Source organism: Rhynchophorus ferrugineus, unplaced genomic scaffold (assembly GCF_030347505.1).
Source record: "Rhynchophorus ferrugineus isolate W39M unplaced genomic scaffold, kcgeb_rfMv2 rfM7, whole genome shotgun sequence".
Classification (NCBI taxonomy): domain Eukaryota; kingdom Metazoa; phylum Arthropoda; class Insecta; order Coleoptera; family Curculionidae; genus Rhynchophorus; species Rhynchophorus ferrugineus.
In genome coordinates, this window is record NW_027472586.1 from 12,533,946 (window position 1) to 12,556,200 (window position 22,255).

General features: G+C 33.6%; 1 protein-coding gene across 13 annotated transcripts in view; it reads left to right on the forward strand.

Moving 5' to 3' along the window:
- Positions 1–22,255, forward strand: part of heph (polypyrimidine tract-binding protein 1 heph) — a 953,472-nt gene that overhangs the window by 636,738 nt on the left and 294,479 nt on the right. Inside the window, exon 1 of one of the 13 annotated variants that reach the window (XM_076409828.1) lies at positions 1,957–2,283. The exons of 8 other annotated variants lie outside the window; for them this stretch is intronic. In XM_076409828.1, coding sequence (XP_076265943.1) covers positions 2,281–2,283 — 3 coding nt within the window. In that variant the 5' untranslated portion in view covers positions 1,957–2,280. Of the gene's footprint in view, positions 1–1,956; positions 2,284–22,255 lie in introns of those variants that run through there. 4 more of the 13 variants (XM_076409833.1, XM_076409824.1, XM_076409832.1 and 1 more) reach the window with 4 other exon arrangements.

Sequence of the window (22,255 nt, forward strand, 5' to 3'; positions counted from 1 at the left end):
CCTTGCTGTCTGTAGTCTCTTTATGGATGTTTCCTGGTTTTTTTATATTTTAAAGTCTCCTTTTTACCAACGACGGTTTATCTGGACTGGACCTACTATTTAACGTGGGCTCTGAACAACAGTCCTCGGCATTAAGCCTACCGACTGGCGTGTGACCAACTTAGAAATCATCCCAGAAGATATCCGGTCTTACCCAGCCTGGTTACTAGCGTGACTAGGATAATTTTCCTGCTCGGATTTTACACTCTTGCCTAGTACAATCACAAACATAAATTTCCAATCATGCCCCAGCAGGATTTGAACCCGCGACTATCACAAAAGTAGATGAACCGTCCTGCCTGCTGTCCCACTGCTGGCCCACCAAGCTAACAATCTGCTAATAATCTTTAAAATAAAAAGCTAATAGTCTAGATGACTATTTATCCAAATATAAGATAAAAAATCCAAACAAAATCGAAGCCCGCTAAGAAATTCAAACGTTGACATGCGGAAACAATGGTTAGGAAACGATAACTGACATCAATGTTTCGGTCTAATTGGTGTTAGGCTTAATTTGTCGAATTTTCAAATTTTGTATTTTTATTTTTAAAAAAGCCATATTTTTGTTTTTCTTTATTGCAATCAACCTATTAATGATAATATTTTTTTATTATTATTTAATTATTACATTATTACTAGTCGTTTCCGTCTAATCTACAATTTGTCTTTATGATAACTTTAATCTAGGTATATAACTAAGAGGACCTATCGGCCCTATCTCAGTCTCTGGTGAAATAATGTTTATATATGTCATTGCTGTATTTTTTATTCTATGTACCTCAATACACAACACTACACAAGATCAGATGGCTTGATTATTTTGAGTCTGTGTCCCGTTCTGGTGGTATCCAAAAGTTGCAATACTTCAATATTCTCATTAGAATGGAGTCTTTCCTCATGCCCCTTGCAATTCTCTTGATTTCTTGACTGACTGTGGGTATCTGACTTTGTTCTTCCATACAGGCTTCTGATTTTCTTCCAATTTGACAGTACATTTTCCTATATTTCAATTCCGGTTCTTTTCTTTTCTTCTTTATATGTTCCTTCCAGCGAAGTTTTGCATCAAGACTCTTTCCGAGATATTTAGCGTTGTGCGGTCTGTTTATAGGTGAACTGCACGTGTACAGATTTAGTTTCATTAATTCTTATTTTTCAAGCTTGTGTCCAATTATTTATATTGTCACTTGCCTGGTGTTATTTTCGTGAGGTTTCTTCACTATTATTTTAGGCAGCTATAATCGCAGTATCATCAGTAAATGTAGCCATCGTAATATTCTCCATTTGTGGTATATCACAAGTGTAGAGTAGATAAAGCATTGGTTCCAGTACAATTTTTCGTGGTACACCTGTTTTAGCTTGGTAATAAGTTGATGGGATACGAGAGTACTTTGAATTACAACAAATAAAGAAAAATTCATCAAGTTTCATTCTTTCAACAGCCTTATAAGGAAAAAACCGATTCCAAACCACAATCAAACAAAAGTAAAATTAAAAAACTACCGAAAGTGAATTAACCAAACCGTCCACGTCGGGCCTAACGTGGAAACGTTTATGGTGGACCGCGAGGAACCCGAGAAATTCCGAGCGGCACGACACTGCCGCCCGTTCAATTCCTACATTACCGAGAGAGGGTCTTTGTACCTTCCCGTAGATCAGGCTTCGGTACACATAACTTCAAGGTTAAGCGCTATGAGTTCAATGATAGACTCCGCTGTTAGAGCCCCGGCAAGAACGCGCTTTTTTCAACCCGGGCGGCAGCAGTCAGTCGAACGCCCGGGGCCATAGTAGATGGTCTCGCTTGGTACGCACGCTACCAGTTAGAAAAAGGAGCGGGACGGACGCGGTTAGAGAAAGAGCGGAAAGGCAACAAGAGAGAACGAAAGAGAGCGTCGAGTTCGAACGCGGAATACCTTACCGCAGTACTATTACGGGTCGGTTAGCGGTTGGCGCGAGAGTCTTCTTCGAAGGTAAAAACGTTTTTCTGTTGCGTCTGGTTCTGTGCGTGCGTCTGCTGTTTGTGCTTGTGTGTGTATGTGTGCATCGGCTCTGCTCGTCGAATCAGTTAAGGGATTGGGACCGGTATATTTGTGGTTAGCGCCTCTCGACCAAGGCTTTCAGCGACAGGAAACGGGACGACCGGCCACGGCCAGGGAATTTTGTCGATTCACTCATTCTCATTTGATCACATTGTTTTTCGTTTGATCGTTTATTGACGATCAATCGTATTGACATCAGTAGAATATGGTGAGATATATTGATATATTGTTAAAAATAACCTAGAAATTACAAAAAATTTCAAGTGTATTGTTTTAATTATGTTGGGACTATACTTAGCCTCCCGAAATTTCATCCTTTCGAGAAACTCGTAATACTTCTTATTCTCAAACACAATTTTTGCACTATAACAAGTTCTAGTGCCTGAAATACCAAGTTTATTTTATAAAAGAGTAATAACCATCGCACACATTAATGTGACTGATCGTAGTCTGTAGAATATGGTGAGATATAATGGTATATTCTTTAAAATAACCTATAAATTACGCAAACCTTCAGTAATATTGTTTGAATTATTTTCGGGCTATATTTATCTTCTGGGAACCTCGACCTTTCCATAAACTCAATAGTACTTGGGGCCCCAAGAACTAACTTTTAGAATATAACAAATTCTAGTGATCGAAACCCGAAGTTTATTTTATAAGAGTAATAATAATCGCGTACATTAATACGAATGGGCATTGTCTGTAAAATATGGTGGGATATAAATTATATATTGTTAAACAAAACCTATAAATTACGAAAACATTCGGGAATATTGTTTTAATTATGCTCTGACTACATTTATCTTCTAGGAACCTCATCGTTTCAAGAACCTCGTAGTACTTGGGACTCAAGACACAATTTTAGCAACATCATAAATTCTACTGGCCGAAATTAAAAGTTTCTGTTATAAGAGAGTAATAACGGTGGTGTACATTAATACAAGTGATCATAGTCAGTAGAATATGTTGAGATATAATAATATAACACTCGCTACTATTTTTGGAAGGAATTTGCGCGAGAACTAAAAACACTGGTTGAAGAAATACTTATTTATTGCGATATTAAACGATACATGTGGTCGACGGGAGAATTGACAGGATATTAGGTTAAGGTAAAGGAAGTACGATAGCGCTGTAGAAGGGGTACTGTTACAAGGGGGTAGAGGAAAGAAAAAAGAGCGAGACATCGTCGTGGTGGTCTTTTATAGCCGGGAACCGCATGGTTCCAATCCACCGGCGTTGCCACCAATCCACCAACCTTTGAACTTGGTGTAGGTGAATGCGTGGTGGCCTAAAGGATCAAAGCGGTTGCTACACTTGTGATCCAAGAAACATGATTAAGGTCATAAAAAATTCTAGTGACCGAAATTGGAAGGTTCTTTTATAAGAGAGTAAGAATCAACGCCAGAGATCATAGATATATTGACGTTATTGCCAGCGAGTCTACTAAGTCGTTGTTAGCTTATGTTGTTTGTCTTAACACCTTGCAATACCTATCAAAAATCAATAAAAAATAGCGTTTTACAGTTTGAAATTTAATGATTCAAAACTTCGATGTAAACGATGTTTTTTTTTCTGTTATGTAAACTCTTTTTATAGTTTTATGGATACATGCATAACAATATTGAGGACTTGAAATTGAACAGCTTTTATAGGGATGGGTAAAATAATATTTTACTATTATAATAGTTTTATTTTACCAAAATATCTACCAATTGCTTCATAGATGTTGGATATGGCAATCTACTCCTCAATCCCTGCTCTAAAACTCCCCATAGTGCTTCAGATTATGTTGAGATATGGCGAATGGCCTGGTCAGGAACGATTTCTGATTTTCTCAAATCAAAACTGAACCTTCTTTACACAAGCAGTATTGCCAATATGCAACAAGATGTACTACATATATTATCATGCATATTATTCTGTCTATGCCCTGTATTATAGTAAATGTTATTGGTACAAAAATATCATTATGCGTGTTATCAAAAATGTGTTTATGTTTGAATGTTTATGCTATCGGAGACATACGATACAACTTCAAGGGACCGTATGATTTGTGTGTTTGCACATCGTTGTTTGATCATTCCCACATTTCTGTGAGTAGTTATCCAGCTTATAACAAACAATTTAATATCAGCAGTGAGATGAGTCAAAATAAATCCATTAGATATTTTGTTTCTGTTTATTTGATGTTAATCCATCCAATAACTAAACCGAATATTGAACCACGAAGTAACTGTTGGCTTGGTCTTACCAACTTTTGGTCTTACAGAAACAGATTGTATTGTTGGTATTCACAAAGAAAATGAATATATTTGAGAACGTGTTTCATATAAAAAAAACAATTGTAATTAGTGTCAATTCGTTTTATTTGATTAAAATCAGTGATTTACTAATTTAAAACCTGATAATTTTACTTGATAATGAAAACTCTAATAGTGTCATTCAGAGAATAGAGAATTTAATGATTTTATTATTGACTTTATTATAAACCAGGATCAGATAAAGAGATTATACCAAAACACTTTTATCGTTTTTATCGGCTTACTTTCTATTATGTATATGCATTCTTAACAACCAAAAACCGTTTGCTAGTAGTTTAGTTCTTCCTATTAAGTTCGCAAGTCAGGTAAACTACTGAAAAAACTGAGAAACTGTTAATAGAGTATATTCTGGTCAAGCAAGAGTTTCAAGGATGAAAATTCAGCAGTTGGAAACAAATTGTGAGGAAAAAAAGTTTCTTCGTTTTTTCAAAAATGGAATTAAGATGCTGCAGAAAGATATAAGAAAGTATTTTCAGGAAAAATAATAATAAAATACAAATTTAATGTACACAGTTCTTTCTGTGCCTTTTAATAATTACTTTAATTCATTTAATGCGTTCGAGTACATTGAACTCAACGTAGTTTGATTACAAAAAGAACTATTACCGACAGTTACATTAAGCTCTATAATTACATTTTTTTCTGTTCAGTATTATACTGGTTTGCTTTTATTGACGCGTAATTGCACATTTATTGTTGATGATAATCAAGAACATGTATAATTTTTAATTTAGTATTTTATTACATATGCATAAATATATGAAAAGTGGATAAAATGTTTGTTAGTTGATAATATAAGGATGGTAAAAATGGAGTACTATACCAAGGAACAATGCGTCTTCATTGTCAGACAATATTTCAAAAATAATAATGAATGTTTGGCAACCAAAATCACGAAGTTCATAGTTGCTGTAGTCCCATTTGAGGTTCGGAAAATCAACCAACTGTACCCATAATGTATATGCCAGGATCATCATAAACTTATCTAATATTGAAAACTTCACTACTTATAACAAAAATTCAACACAAATCCTCTGAACCAAAACAAATTTTACTCTTTCAGTAGCTCACAAAAAGTAAATAACCAATATGGCTGAAAAATTACAGATACTACCATCATAACAACAAAAAAATATACCAATCTCACCAATATATTGCCCAAAATTTGAAAGTTCTCATTAGTTTTTAAAAAACCTCGTATAATCTTTGATACTTAGTGTTAAAGACAAATATAATTCTTATTTATTAACGAATACCGAACAATTAAGTGAAGTTTTTTAATTCTATCAAGACATACAATGACATTGATGAAGATGTATGATTATGTTTGATAGAACATATATTATTATAGTTCAAAAAGAGACAAAATGCTGTCTGATTAGATCGAACGCGTAAACGAATGAGCCTACCAAACTCATCCGGTTGTCAGACGTATACAAAATTCTTGAAAGCAATAGTGATAAGAGGTTATAACTCTAACCTATAAGTTATTGTGGCTATATAATTAACTGTAGTTTTAAGATGTACTATGTTATGTTAAAACAAATTATATTGGATAACATTTTTCGTCAATTATTTTATTTTTTGACGTCACAAATTTGGATGACGTATGTACAAAGTAACTTTGAATAGACTATATTTACTTTTGTCAATTACCTATACCATCCATAAAATAGATCACTAAAGAATTGTAAAATATAAATAATTAAGGCTTTTATTTTTCTTATAATCTCAACTATTTAATTTGAATATAATAGTTTTTTTATAACATCTTTATTAGATATGCTTAGTACAATCTTAATTTACAATTAATTTATTACTACTTTTCCTATGTACTTGGATTAATTAACAAGCAAGACGAGCGCGAGAAAATACATCAGTATGTATTCCTCAATTATAAAATTATAATTATTTATTAATTATCAAATTATAGCTATAGTTTACACTAATAGTACACACTAAATATTCACACAAGTTCGTATGGTTTTGTTCGTTTCAATCTCCTGACATCCTGCGCGCAGCAGTTCTATTGCTTCCACGTTAATATGATTTAGTAATCTTCTTTCGTGTTTCAAAGCGAAATCCTGCATAACTTCGCAAATCCATTTGATTTCCAGGTCATCGTGCAGTTCTTCATTGGTTACATAGCGATAGGCATTGGTAATCAATCGAAGAACCTTGTTTTGACAGCGCTGTATGACTAACTGATTTGAACTTTTAGTGCAACCCCATATTTGCACCCCATAGGTCCAAACTGGTTTTATAATTGTATTATAGATCAACCTCTTTGATTTTAGATTAAGTTGTGAGTATCTTCCGACTAACCGGTATAGTTGTTTTATTTTGGTTCTAATGTGTTTTGCTTTTTGTCTAACGTGATGCTTCCAATTTAATCTACCGTCATATAATAGTAATGATAATAATATGCACTTCTAAATCAAGGTGTTATTTTTTGGTTTACTACCGATTATAATAACAACTCGATATGTTACATCATAGGAAGTTTGCAGCTTATTTGTGGACCAACATAGCAAGTTATTTGCCTTGGTAAATGTTTTTTATGGACATAATATATATAAGATGACGGAATAGCTTTTTATTTACCGGTAAAAAGCAAAGATTCCTCGAAGCAATTCGCTCTGATTGTCGTTCCACTTTTCACAGCGCAACGTTATATTCTGTAGTTTTATTTCCTCAAATTAATTATTGATATTTTTTTGAATATATTTCCAACTAACAAGAAACAAAATTGTTTTCTTAATAAATAATGCTAGAATTGTAACGTAAACCTCTTTTGTCCAAGCTTCTCGAAAGTATGCCAAAAATTATTTTGACTTGAAATATATTTGTTAATTTGGTGAATATATTTTCCAACGAGTTCGTATATATAGAGTTTGCGTTGATATATTATTTTATAGTCGTTTGAATGTAGTTTAAAGTAATCTGAATAAATGTGTTCTGCTCTCTGCTAATTTGATAGCAATTAAGAATAGTAGAGAGCCATAAAGAGAGAGAAGAAGTTTGTTGTCTGGTAAACTACTCAAGAGGACGTTCAAGACTAATGTTAGGTACTTATAGGCGATATATATTGGTAAAAATATTAAAACTGTTAAATGCGATGGAATTGACATTTCTATACATAAAAAAACATTTTTCCATTTCATATAGTTGACTTTTTTAGTGTATACAGACGCTAATCGGAGAATTCTCGAAATTGTCTTTTTGACATTCACTACTTTTGTTGTTTCATCTGAGGAAATCCACCGTTGGAGGTCATCATACCGCTCTTCTCGGTTTTAGTGTCAACGATTTAAGAATGGTGATTTTGATGTCATAGAGACATGCCTGGTGACCAAAAAACATCACTGTTTCACTACTTACCAAACAAAAGGAAGAAGAGTTTTCTGTGACATATTGTGACAGTCAATCATAAAGCCAATGGGATGCAAATATGGGGTTGCACTAAGACATTAAACCAACTTGTAATCCAACGCACCCAAAACAAAGTCCTACGATTGATTACCAATTCGCATAGCTGCGTAACCAACGAAGAGCTGAACGATGACCTCAACATCAAATAGATACACGAAGTGATTCAAGATTCCGCGTTAAATCATGAAATAAGCTTGCTAAGTCACAGCAACGTGGAAGCAATACGGCTACTGGACAATACGGAGAAAATTAGAAGATTACCGCCAACCAAACCACATGAATTTGTTAAATGTATTCATAACTTTATGGTAGTTTTATTTCCTCAAATTAATTATTGATATTTTTTTGAATATATTTCCAACTAAGAAGAAACAAAATTGTTTTCTTAATAAATAATACTAGAATTGTAACGTAAACCTCTTTTGTCCAAGCTTCTCGAAAGTACGCCAAAAATTGTTTTGACCTGTAAGCTCTTGACCTTAAAGAGTTAACCGACTCGTACAAATTCGCACAACATCAAAAAAGATAAACACAAACCTATAGTTGATGAATATTCATCGAATAAAGTCCAGAAAAAATTCCTAAGACAGGATCTTATTCAAGAGGACAAAGCCAAGCGAACGAGCATTAAAAAAAACGAGTACCAACTAGTTCTCTTTTATAGTCGCTTAAAGACCTAGGATAATGAACTCGCGCGTCTATCATGAGAAAGCTCAAAGAACCAACAGACGAACGTGCTTCAAACCGACTTTTGCTTTTTGTTGGCCTTGGCCAGCGACGAATCATAAAAAAACCAACGAGTCCTCGAGCGTTCTTGCGTAACGTCGTCGTTGACCATCCATTTTTAAATTAATCGTTATTAGTTCTATTTGTGGATGTGTATTTGATTGATATTTACATTGATTATTTGTATATTAGCGTTGAAACTTTAAGCAACCCGTTTTAACACGTTGCAATAGGACGAACTTTGATCTTTCGTGTTGTGGCCTTTGTGTGCGCAGCCATGATCAACGCTTAGTCATATATTTTTTACAGCTACAACCCAAGCGAACTGCTGATGGTAATCGCGAAAATTATAATGCTGATATTAAACTGGAACTAAATTACTATCACATTGTTCTCATTGTTAACCTCATAATAATGATGTGTACCAATAAAATTTGTTTAAAATTTTTTTTATTTCTTGGTAAATATTATTGATTGTAACAAAATACTATAACCAGATAACGTAAATTATAAGAAACATACATAAATTATAATTATAGCAAAGAAATGACGAATAATACACAAACATACATACAAAAAATAGAAATATAAAAGTAGATTAATTACCAATTAATGCCAAGTTCAGGAGGACGTTAAAAGGAAACGTGCGGAGATTCGTATAAGGTGCAAAAAATGGGGTTACTTGAACTACAATCCGAACTCCACAACAAGTTGTTATTAACAGGTCAATTGAAAAGTTTCCAGTCTGACACATAGATGGCGTTACTAGAATTAAATCCATATAGTTTTAGTGAGCCTTAATCCTCAAAAGATGCGTGTATAAATTTGAAAGCTGTCGGATCATTAGTTTGTGAATTATAGCATTTTGAAGCAACTTTTGTTATTGTGAAAAAAAAATTGATAAAAAGGAATTTCGCGTCTTGATAAAATATTACTTTTTGAAGGGACAAAATACAGTTGAGCAAAAACTTAGGCTTTATTAATCTTTAAATAAGGTATGAATGAACATTATAGTGCTTCTTGATGATACCTCATCGCCGTTAAGGTCAAAATTATTTTGATTATTGATTTTGATTTTAAAATGCGCGGGATGCCGATTCAACCGTATTCTAATGTAGTCGGAAACGTAAAATTAACACTTGCCAGATGACACCTCTAACTCATCACTATCGTCGAATTTTAAAGGCAACTCGTGTCAGACCAATATCTAAAACGACAATACCGCAATTAATTTCTTGCCAATATTTACGATTGATACCAACAAGCGCTAAACAGTTAACTCATTAACCATCCGTTAGATTGAAAGTGTCAAATAAACTTTAACGTTCATCGAGCGTACATTATTATAATCGATGACGAACCGCATTAAGCGACGGCCATCAATTAAAATTATAAAAGGCTAATTGTTTATACGCATAAATTATGTTCCTATAAATTTTAATAACACTTACCATCACTCTGTCTTCCACGGTCGAGCCGTGCTAACTGTTTATTTAACTTGTTAATTTCGTGAATATATTTTCCAACGAGTTCGTATATATAGAGTTTGCGTTTATATATTATTTTATAGTCGTTTGAATGTAATTTAAAGTAATCTGAATAAATGTGTTCTGCTCTCTGCTCATTTGATAGCAATTACGAATAGCAGAGAGCCATAAAGAAAGAGAAGAAGTTTGTTGTCTGTTAAACTACTCAAGAGGACGTTCAAGACTAATGTTAGGTACTTATAGGCGATATATATTGATAAAAATATTAAAACTGTTAAATGCGATGGAATTGACATTTCTATACATAGAAAAACATTTTTCCATTTCATATTATTGACTTTTTTAGTGTATACTGGCGCTAATCGGAGAATTCTCGAAATTGTCTTTTTGACATTCACTACTTTTGTTGTTTCATCTGAGGAAATCCACCGTTGTAGGTCATCATACCGCTCTTCTCGGTTTTAGTGTCAACGATTTAAGAATGGTGATTTTGATGTCATAGAGACATGCCTGGTGACCAAAAAACATCACTGTTTCACTACTTACCAAACAAAAGGAAGAAGAGTTTTCTGTGACATATTGTGACAGTCAATCATAAAGCCAATGGGATGCAAATATGGGGTTGCACTAAGACATTAAACCAACTTGTAATCCAACGCACCCAAAACAAAGTCCTACGATTGATTACCAATTCGCATAGCTGCGTAACCAACGAAGAGCTGAACGATGACCTCAACATCAAATAGATACACGAAGTGATTCAAGATTCCGCGTTAAATCATGAAATAAGCTTGCTAAGTCACAGCAACGTGGAAGCAATACGGCTACTGGACAATACGGAGAAAATTAGAAGATTACCGCCAACCAAACCACATGAACTTGTTAAGTGTATTCATAACTTTATAATAGTTTTATTTCCTCAAATTAATTATTGATATTTTTTTTAATACATTTCCAACTAAAAAGAAACAAAATTGTTTTCTTAATAAATAGTGCTAGAATTGTAACGTAAGCCTCTTTTGTCCAAGCTTCTCGAAAGTATGCCAAAAATTGTTTTGACCTGTAAGCTCTTGACCTTAAAGAGTTAACCGACTCGTACAAATTCGCACAACATCAAAACAGATAAATACAAACCTATAGTTGATGAATATTCATCGAATAAAGTCCAGAAAAAAATCCTAAGACAGGATCTTATTCAAGAGGACAAAGCCAAGCGAACGAGCATTAAAAAAAACGAGTACCAACTAGTTCTCTTTTATAGTCGCTTAAAGACCTAGGATAATGAACTCGCGCGTCTATCATGAGAAAGCTCAAAGAACCAACAGACGAACGTGCTTCAAACCGACTTTTGCTTTTTGTTGGCCTTGGCCAGCGACGAATCATAAAAAAAACCAACGAGTCCTCGAGCGTTCTTGCGTAACGTCGTCGTTGACCATCCATTTTTAAATTAATCGTTATTAGTTCTATTTGTGGATGTGTATTTGATTGATATTTACATTGATTATTTGTATATTAGCGTTGAAACTTTAAGCAGACCGTTTTAACACGTTGCAATAGGACGAACTTTGATCTTTCGTGTTGTGGCCTTTGTGTGCGCAGCCATGATCAACGCTTAGTCATATATTTTTTACAGCTACAACCCAAGCGAACTGCTGATGGTAATCGCGAAAATTATAATGCTGATATTAAACTGGAACTAAATTACTATCACATTGTTCTCATTGTTAACCTCATAATAATGATGTATACCAATAAAATTTGTTTAAAATTTTTTTTATTTCTTGGTAAATATGATTGATTGTAACAAAATACTATAACCAGATAACGTAAATTATAAGAAACATACATAAATTATAATTATAGCAAAGAAATGACGAATAATACACAAACATACATACAAAAAATAGAAATATAAAAGTAGATTAATTACCAATTAATGCCAAGTTCAGGAGGGCGTTAAAAGGAAACGTGCAGAGATTCGTATAAGGTGCAAAAAATGGGGTTACTTGAACTACAATCCGAACTCCACAACAAGTTGTTATTAACAGGTCAATTGAAAAGTTTCCAGTCTGACACATAGATGGCGTTACTAGAATTAAATCCATATAATTTTAGTGAGCCTTAACCCTCAAAAGATGCGTGTATAAATTTGAAAGCTGTCGGATCATTAGTTTGTTGATCAACTTTTGTTATTGTGAAAAAAATAGATAAAAAGGAATTTCGCGTCTTGATAAAATATTACTTTTTGAAGGGAAAAAATACAGTTGAAGCAAAAACTTGGCTTGATGCCGAGTTTCCGGACACTGCCTCAAGAAAATCAACCATCAAGGTGGTATGTTAAGTTTAGACGTGGTGAAATGAGCACCGAAGACGGTGAACGCAGTGGAGGCTCAAAAGAGGTTGTTGCCGACGAAAACATTTAAAAAATCCACAAAGTGATAAAGATATCAACTGAACGTGTACATCATATCATTCACGAATATTTGGGTATGAGAAAGCTCTATGCAAAGTGGGTGCCGCGCGAGCTCACTTTTGACCAAAAACAACGACGAGTTGATGATTCGCAGCAGTGCTTGAAGATGATCAAGCGTAATAAACCCGAGTTTTTGCGTGGATATGGCTCCATCATTTCACTCCGAAGTTGAGAAAACGCAACAGACGGCTGGCAAGGTTATGGCGTCTGTAATTTGGGATCCATACGCATCCATAATAATTTTCATTGACTACCTTGAAAAGGGAAGGACCATCAACAGCTACTACCACATAGCATTATTGGACCGTTTGAAGCGTTATTGAAACGAAATTAATATGGACGTTTTATTTATCAAATCTTTTTTAGGGACTATGTAAGATAAAGCAGAATGTTTGTATATAGTTTAATTTGTTTTCTATAAAATTGAATCCTCTTCTTCATACAAGAGAAGAAGATACGTGTCTTATTGTGCACTCATTATGCATCCCTCACATATTTCAGCGCTTTTTTCAGTTTATTAATAGCCACATTAATTTAGTGCATAATAAGGGACATTTAAGGCGTTTCCAGTGTAATTTAGCACATTTATTACTAACTAGATACCACTATACATGGAAAAGTGTTTCTATCTCAAAAGAGAACATGTGGAAACTTAGTGGGTTCCATTTGTTGGTAAAAACAATTTAGTGTTCCGGAAATAGTAATCCAGTTTGTTAGAGGTTCTAAAGTATGCAAAGAAAAATTACCAGTATCGTCATTTTACAATTTTCTAAATAATACAAACAAAAATATCCACATGTATAGAATTCATTCGTTTTTATATGAAAATTACCTTTTATGTCTCGAGATTGTTTAGCAAAATATGTTTTAATAAATTTTAATACATTTTTGCACTTGGTGTTTTGAACTTTATTGTGATTCTCACACAGACATAAGTCTTTGAATAATAACAAGTTATTTAACTGTCCAATGTATGAATGAACTTTATAGCACTTCTTGATGATACCTCATCGCTATTAAAGTCAAAATTATTTTGATTATTGATTTTGCGCGATGATTTTTGATTTTAAAATGCGCGGGATGTCGATTCAACCGTATTCTAATGTAGACGGAAGATTATAATATAAACACTTATCATTGCCTTCTAAATCAAGAACCATGCAATGACGTAGCATTCGCGCAAACGTAAAACTAACACTTGCCAGATGACACCTCTAACTCATCTAACTCATCACTTTCGTCGAATTTTAAAGGCAACTCGTGTCAGACCAATACCTAAAACGACAATACCGCAATTAATTTCTTGCCAATATTTACGATTTATACCAACAAGCGCTAAACAGTTAACTCATTAACCGTCCGTTAGATTGAAAGTGTCAAATAAACTTTAACGTTCGTCGAGCGTACATTATTATAATCGATGACGAACCGCATTAAGCGACGGCCATCAATTACAATTATAAAAGGCTAATTGTTTATACGCATAAATTATGTTCCTATAAATTTTAATAACACTTACCATCGCTCTGTCTTCCACGGTCGAGCCGTGCTAACTGTTTATTTAACTTCGTATATATCGAGTTCGTATATATAGAGTTTGCGTTTATATATTATTTTATAGTCGTTTGAATGTAATTTAAAGTAATCTGAATAAATGTGTTCTGCTCTCTGCTCATTTGATAGCAATTACGAATAGCAGAGAGCCATAAAGAAAGAGAAGAAGTTTGTTGTCTGTTAAACTACTCAAGAGGACGTTCAAGACTAATGTTAGGTACTTATAGGCGATATATATTGATAAAAATATTAAAACTGTTAAATGCGATGGAATTGACATTTCTATACATAGAAAAACATTTTTCCATTTCATATTATTGACTTTTTTAGTGTATACTGGCGCTAATCGGAGAATTCTCGAAATTGTCTTTTTGACATTCACTACTTTTGTTGTTTCATCTGAGGAAATCCACCGTGGAAGGTCATCATACCGCTATTCTCGGTTTTAGTTTCAACGATTTAAGAATGGTGATTTTGATGTCATAGAGACAGGCCTGGTGACCAAAAAACATCACTGTTTCACTACAGACAAAAGGAAGAAGAGTTTTCTGTGACATATTGTGACAACGCAATACAAAGTTCTACGATTGATTACCAATGCGCATAGCTGCGTAACCAACGAAGAGCTGAACGATTACCTCAAAATCAAATAGATACAAGAAGTGATTCAAGATTCCGCGCTAAATCATGAAATAAGCTTGCTAAGTCACAGCAACGTGGAAGCAATACGGCTACTGGACAATACGGAGAAAATTAGAAGATTGTCGCCAACCAAACCACATAAACTTTCGCGTTAACCAGTGTGTTGTGTAGACGTCTAAATTTTATTACAGATAAATATACGCCACAAGAACAAGCAGAAACAGTGACAATATCTATTGAAAATAATCTTTCCATTATTACCATTCAGCAGAAATTACGTCAATTGTACTTGCGGAACTTTTGCCCCACGTTGTATATTAATGCAAGTACAACACAACAGTAGTAATAAATTAATTTGTAAATAAAGATTGTACTAAGCATATCTAATGTAAGATGTAATTAATAAAAAAATATATTCCGATTGACTGTGGCAGAAAATGTCACTTGTTCAGTTCAATGCAACATGGCTTGGCTGCACGCAGTCACGGAAAGGTATCCCCATGTTGAGATGAAAAAGAAACATGGCAAAAAGTTGTGGAATATAAAAAAAGAGTTTGGCATTAATTTTTCAATCATTTTTCTGAATGTACCTTTTTAAAGTGAAAAAGTAAAGATCAGAATATATTGAAGCAAATAACATCAATTAGATAACTTAAAAAAATAATTTTAAAAATATAGCTCAAGCAATTGGAAGTAGTAGTAGAATTTCGTTGATTCCTACCTACTTTGCAAGCTTCTATTGCCTTTGCGCTGAGTCTTCATCAATGAAGCGAGTATCAACTAAAGAAATAATCTATAAATATCATAAATCACTACATAGTATAAAAAAAAGTCGCCTTTTCTGTCCCTATATCCCTATGTGCGCTTAAATCTTTAAAACTACGCAACGGATTTTGATGCGTTTTTTTTCAATAGATAGAGTGATTCAAGAGGAAGGTTTATATGTATAATACATGCATAATATACTAAGGCAACATTGCTAATTTTAGAGGTTTCTAACGTGATGTCGTAAATTAACCTATTTTTTTAGGCTTATTTAGCAATTAGCAAAAACGCTGCCTAACCCTACGAGTTAGATCAAATTAATGTACTACAGTATTGTACACCATAAAAAGGTCTACAAAAAAGTCCGCGATGGTATATGTTTATCTTTTAGGGATAACCCACATTAACCATTTTTATTGTTTACTTTTTACGTGAGAAAATGGCTTATTTACGAAGCTATTTTAAGCAATACGGCATTAATCCTTATCGAATTAAGTACCTTAAATACAGTGTGCAATTAATATAGATCAATATGGTTCCTTACAGCATGTAAATTAAACAAATATTTTCGGAGATATTACAAATTTAAAATTTGCGTTTAAAAATGTGTAATGTAATAAAAATTGTATGAATTTAGATATTCCAAAGATAGCAGGAAATCTTCATAGTAAGTATAGGGGAAGAGGAATTGTTTTACTCCAAATTTAATGCGTGCAGGCCAAGGGCAGTAATGAATGAACCAAAAATACTGGATCGATTTTAATCATGTTTTCATTGAGCGACATAGGCATATATATATTATGCCCGTGCAAAGTCGGAGCGGGCCGCTATGTTTTTATATACAACGTTCATATTTTTTCTGTAGTGTATTTAATTTAGTATCAGCATTGCACCCGTGCAAAGTCGGAGCGGGCCGCTATGTTTTTATATACAACGTTCATATTTTTTCTGTAGTGTATTTAATTTAGTATCAGCATTGCACCCGTGCGAAGCCGGGGCGGGTCGCTAGTACATCTAATATATTAAATTTTTTTTACATTAATTATTGTGTAAATATTTTGATGCTTATACATCTAATTCTCAGAATATAAACCGAAATATGATAAATTTAATAGTAGTGGCAGATTGAGATGTCTATCAATAAACAATACGCTTAAATTTGATTGATGTAGTAGATTGTAACTTAATATTCAGATTTCTTGCAATTGTAGGTAACTGTGTTCATCAGGCAACCGAATGTCGAAATCGCATAATCTCTTTGTAGCGAAATATCTTGCGTGAGGAAACCCACTAACATTAATAGCCACAAGTTTATATGTTGGCCTGATCTCTAAATTTTGATTACCATTATTGTACTTAATACGGCTGGGTTTTTTTGTTTGTCAGTCCCAACTACAAAAGGTCTCAAAAACAATCATTTGGAAAGATATGAATCTTAATTATGCTTTCTTTTTGTTTCGATTAAATCAGAACTTCTGTCGTCAACCGACTGGTTCGAAAACTAATTACTTTCAACTTTACAATCGCATTTTTTTGTCATTGTTACTGAACTATGATTTATCAGTATTGTGACGAATTACACTATAACTATGTTTGCGTTTTATCGAAAGCAAAACAAAAAACCAAATAGTTTTCTAATAATTAAACGAAATTAATTTTTATGCACCCGAATTAATTATTTCCAAATTATTTATTTAGTACAAGGTTAACTAAAATTATTTAATGAATGTGCGTGAATTCAGTACCTAAATTAACAGGTCAATTGAAAACTCTCCGGCATACCATAGTAAAACACATTTTTTGGCAAATTTTTTTTCTTCAACATAATTCCCTTAAGGGGTGATACACTGATTATAGCGACCCTCCAACTTTTCGATATCATTTTTGTAGTACGATTTGTCCATTGCTTCAAAATAGAGCCTTCTTTTGAGATCTCAGAACAGCAAATAGTCATTGGGGGCCAGATCTGGAGAATACGGTGAATGGGGAAGCAGTTTGAAGCCCAATTAATGGATTTTTGCAATCGTTTTCACTGACTTGTGACATGATGCATTGTCTTGGTGAAGCAGCACTTTCTTTTTCTTCAAATGCAGCCGTTTTTCGGCGATTTCGTCCTTCAAACTGCCCCATAACGCTACGTAATACTGGCTGTTGATAGTCCTTCCTTTTTCAAGATAGTCAATGAAAATTATTCCATGCGCATCCCAAGATACAGACACCATAATCTTGCCAACCGACTGTTGCGTTTTCCCACGCTTTGGAACGGATTCATCGTGTGCAGTCCACTCGGATGACTGTCGATTGGACTTCGGAGTCAAATGATGGAGCCATGTTTCATCCATTGTCACATATCGACGCAAGAACTCAGGTTTATTACGCTTGATCAACTGCAAACACTGCTCTGAATCATCAACTCGTCGTTGTTTTTGGTCAAAAATGAGCTCGCGCGGCACCCACTTTGCACAGAGCTTTCTCATACCCAAATATTCGTGAATGATGTGATCTACACGTTCAGTTGGTATGGAAACTCTGTATCAAACCAAGTTTTTGCTTGAACTGTATTTTTTCCCTTCAAAAATCAATATTTTATCAACACGCGAAATTCCTTTTTATCCATTTTTTCGCAATAACAAAAATTGCTTCGCTCAAAATGCTATAATTCACAAACTAATAATTCTACAGCAGTCAAATTTATACACGCATCTTTTGAGGGTTAGGGCTAACTAATAAACATATGGATTTAATTCTAGTAGCGCCACCTATGTTTCCGGCCGGGGACTTTTCAATTGACCTGTTAATGGTAAAAATATGTAAATATTTCTAATATTAAAGTGTTGATTATTTTCATATGCTACGTTTAGCTTAGTTTCGTTTTAACCATTATTTTGTGTAGACGTCTAAATTTTATAATGGATAAATATACGCCACATGAATGAGCGGAAATAGTGAAAATAATCGTTCCAGTATTGCCACCATTGCCTCTATAGTAGCGGGAATTTTGCTCCACGTTGTATTTTTTAATTTTTTTATTACATTGTTACTAGTTGTTGCCAACTAACCTATAACTTGTCTTTACAATTACATACATCTAGGTATATATCTAGGAGGACCCTATCTTAGTCTTTGGTGTAATAATGTTTATATATTAACATTGCTGTTTTTTTCTAAAATATACCTCACTATACTACACAACATGAAATGGTTTGATACTTCTGCGTCTACTTTCGTTAATTATTATTTTCATACCATACCTTATCGAAGACTTATTTTTACATTAATAGGCCCATGATAAATATAAGAAATTTTGGTAAAATTATCTGCTGCTACCTATGTTATCAAATCGAAAAAATCAAAGATCGACGACAAAAAAACAAGAAATGGAAAACTATACCTAAATATACAGTCACCAATTTGTAACTGTGTAATCACATGTAGCAATCAATACATTCAAAATGTCGCAAAGCGGTTAAATCTGTTTATAAAAACGTGCGCCTCAACCCTCAACATTAACATTATGCCACTAATCATATCGGGAAAATTAACGATAAGAAGAAACGAAATATGAAATGCTACATTAGACGTTAATTAATCATTACAGTTTTAACCTCATACTAATAATAGGTTCAGAAGTTAATATTGTTTTTCATACATCAACAACGTCAATTAAGTTACTAATCAATCGTTTTATTTTCGTGCTTCTTGTTTTCCCATAAATCATAAAGAAAAATGAGATTGAGAAGTTAATAATGTAGTCCGAGGTATACTAACTATTTATTCGAAGAGTCACATTTAAAATGAAAAAATGCCTTAATATCTCAAGCATATAATAGAAAGAACCTTAACTTTAAATATGCTATTTCTCTGGTCGGTCTAAACTTTAGTGAATAAAAAATGACGTAAAACATTTCAGACTATTTGAGAAGTAAAGCTAAAACTAAAGTATAACTCGGTATATGTTGTCATGGTGAGCTTGACAGTTCTGAAAAGTTCGAAATAAACAGAGTATCAAAATTAATATTCAGATAATTAAATGGCTTGAGGTTGTAAGAAACGAATGTTGGCAATAATAAAAGGTCGAAGTCGATTCATAAATATTAATAAAATATGGATTAATCATGATAAAGCAGACACTAAAAACTGTTTGACAAACATTATCGTATTTTTATATTAAGTAAATACACAAAATGAAAAAGGTATATCGAACTAAACGGTGATTGGAAAACTAGATATTTTCATAAATATATTGATTATTTTGTTATTTGGTTGGTTTACAAGGATGAACTTGAGTATTATAGAAAATTAAAAATTACATGACCTATTCAAAAAATAACTACACATAATAAATTCCCTGATTTTTTTCAAGTTGTCATCGTTTGATGATGATGCAAACTCATGTGTTCATCGTATCCAACATCTCGGCAGCCATATGCAAGACCGAAAATAATATTTAACAGATAAATCGAAAAGTCCCCGGCCTACCACAGTAAAACACATTTTGAATTATTTTTTTTATTCAAGATAAAACCCTTCAAGATTGACACACTGATTATAGCGACCCTCCAACTTTTCGATACCATTTTTGTAGTACGATTTGTCCTTTGCTTCAACATAGGCCTCAGTTTTAACAATTACTTCTTCGTTTGACGAAAATTTCTTCCCATCAAACATTCTTATGAGATCTGGGAACAGGAAATTGTTGGTGGGGACCAGATCTGGAGAATACGGTGGTTGAGGAAACAATTCGAAGCCCAATTCATGGATTTTTGACACGGTGCATTGTCTTGGTAAAACAGCACTTTCTTTTTTTTTCAAATGCGGCCGTTTTACGGCAATTTCCTCCTTCAAACGGTCCAATAACGCTATATAATAGTCGCTGTTGATGGTCCTTCCTTTTTCAAGGTGGTCAATGAAATTTATTCCATGGGCATCCCAACATGCAGACGCCATAACCTTGCCAGCCGAGTGTTGCGTTTGCCCGCGCTTTGGAGCGGGTTCATCGTGTGCAGTCCACTCAAATGACTGTCGATTGGACTTCAGAGTGAAATGATGGAGCCATGTTTCATCCATTGTCACATATCGACGCAAAAATCGGGTTTATTACGCTTGATCATCTTCAAACACTGCTCCGAATCATCAACTCGGCGTTGTTTTTGGTCAAAAGTGAACTCGCGCGGCACCCACTTTGCACAGAGCTTTCTCATACCCAAATATTCATGAATGATATGATGTACACGTTCAATTGATATCTTTAGAGTGTCTGCTATTTCATCCAATTTCAAATTACGGTCATTCAAAATCATTTTGTGGATTTTTTGAATGTTTTCGTCGGTAACAGGTTGTTTTGGGCGTCCACTGTGTTCACCGTCTTCGGTGCTCATTTCACCACGTCTAAGCTTAGCATACCAATCCTTGATGGTTGATTTTTCTGGGGCAGTGTCTGGAGACTCGGCATCAAGCCAAGTTTTTGCTTCAATTTTTTCCCTTCAAAAAGCAATATTTTATCAATACGCAAAACTCCTTTTTATCCATTTTTTTACAATAACTAAAGCTGCTTCACTAAAAATGCTATAATTCACAAGCTAATGATCGGATAGCTGTCAAATTAATAGACGCATCTTTTGAGGATAAGGGCTAACTAAAAACATATGGATTTAATTCTAGTAGCGCCATCTATATGTCAGGGGGACTTTTCAATTGACCTGTAAACATTTCTAAGAATTAGTTCAATAATTTTTGTGGTAAAATATAATTCAACTTCCCTAATATATAAAAAAAACCAGTATTACTACTAATATCACCTATATTAAATTTCTATGCTTATTTTTTCTAAATAATTAAACAGTTGTATATCAATTAAGTAGTACGTTATTATGTAGAATTCAGTTTTTCGTTTATTAAAATATTCGTGAGGTAAAGCTAAAATTAAATATATATCCTAAGATTTAAAAATAATTTCGGATGCTTTGATCTTATGTGTATACCAGTTAATCTATTCCATTCCTTTGGTCCCTAGGTTTTGTTTTTTTGGAAAGCTTACTATGAATAAAGCTGTGTTTGAAAATATAGTTGTGTCTATTTCGATTATATGATAAAGTTCTATAAACTTCTAACAACTATTCTAACAATAATTTTCGTTATAATTAGTAGAAAAGGTCAGACATCTAAACTTTTTTAATTATACAATTACCGCTTTACCATCCAACAATGTCTGACAATGTTAATTAGTAAGTTTTATTAGATTTTAGACAAGCTTCTGGAAATTTAAGGTAAGTTGATATGTCTCGGTGAATAGAGGTAAAACGAAATGAAACAGTGGTGTTTAAATTATGTGACCGTTATTTATTGAAGTAATATAAAAATGTGGAAAATACAAAATAGACAAAACGGATGGCAGCGGTGTTGGACCTGTTGTTGTTGACCTGTTGAGGAGGCTTGGGCAGTCGATGGTGACACGTCTAAACCAAACGATAGTCGAGTACTGAATGATTGGAAATACCCTTCAATCCCAGATAAGCGTCTCGGGTTTGCCAGCTATTTGTTATCGGGTTCTATGGCACCCCGCCCGTGATCAACATCTGGGATTATATTTCTGGGTATTTTGTAGACCGTTATTCCACTATGTAAAATTCGACATGCCTCAAGGTCGCTACAAAATCTTCAAAAATGTTTTTTTTTGAACGTTTATTCAATTACCACCAGAAATATACATAAAATTAGTCATCAGTGTATAACTTTATCCAGTACTGTTAGATATATATAAGTTGATAAAGATAT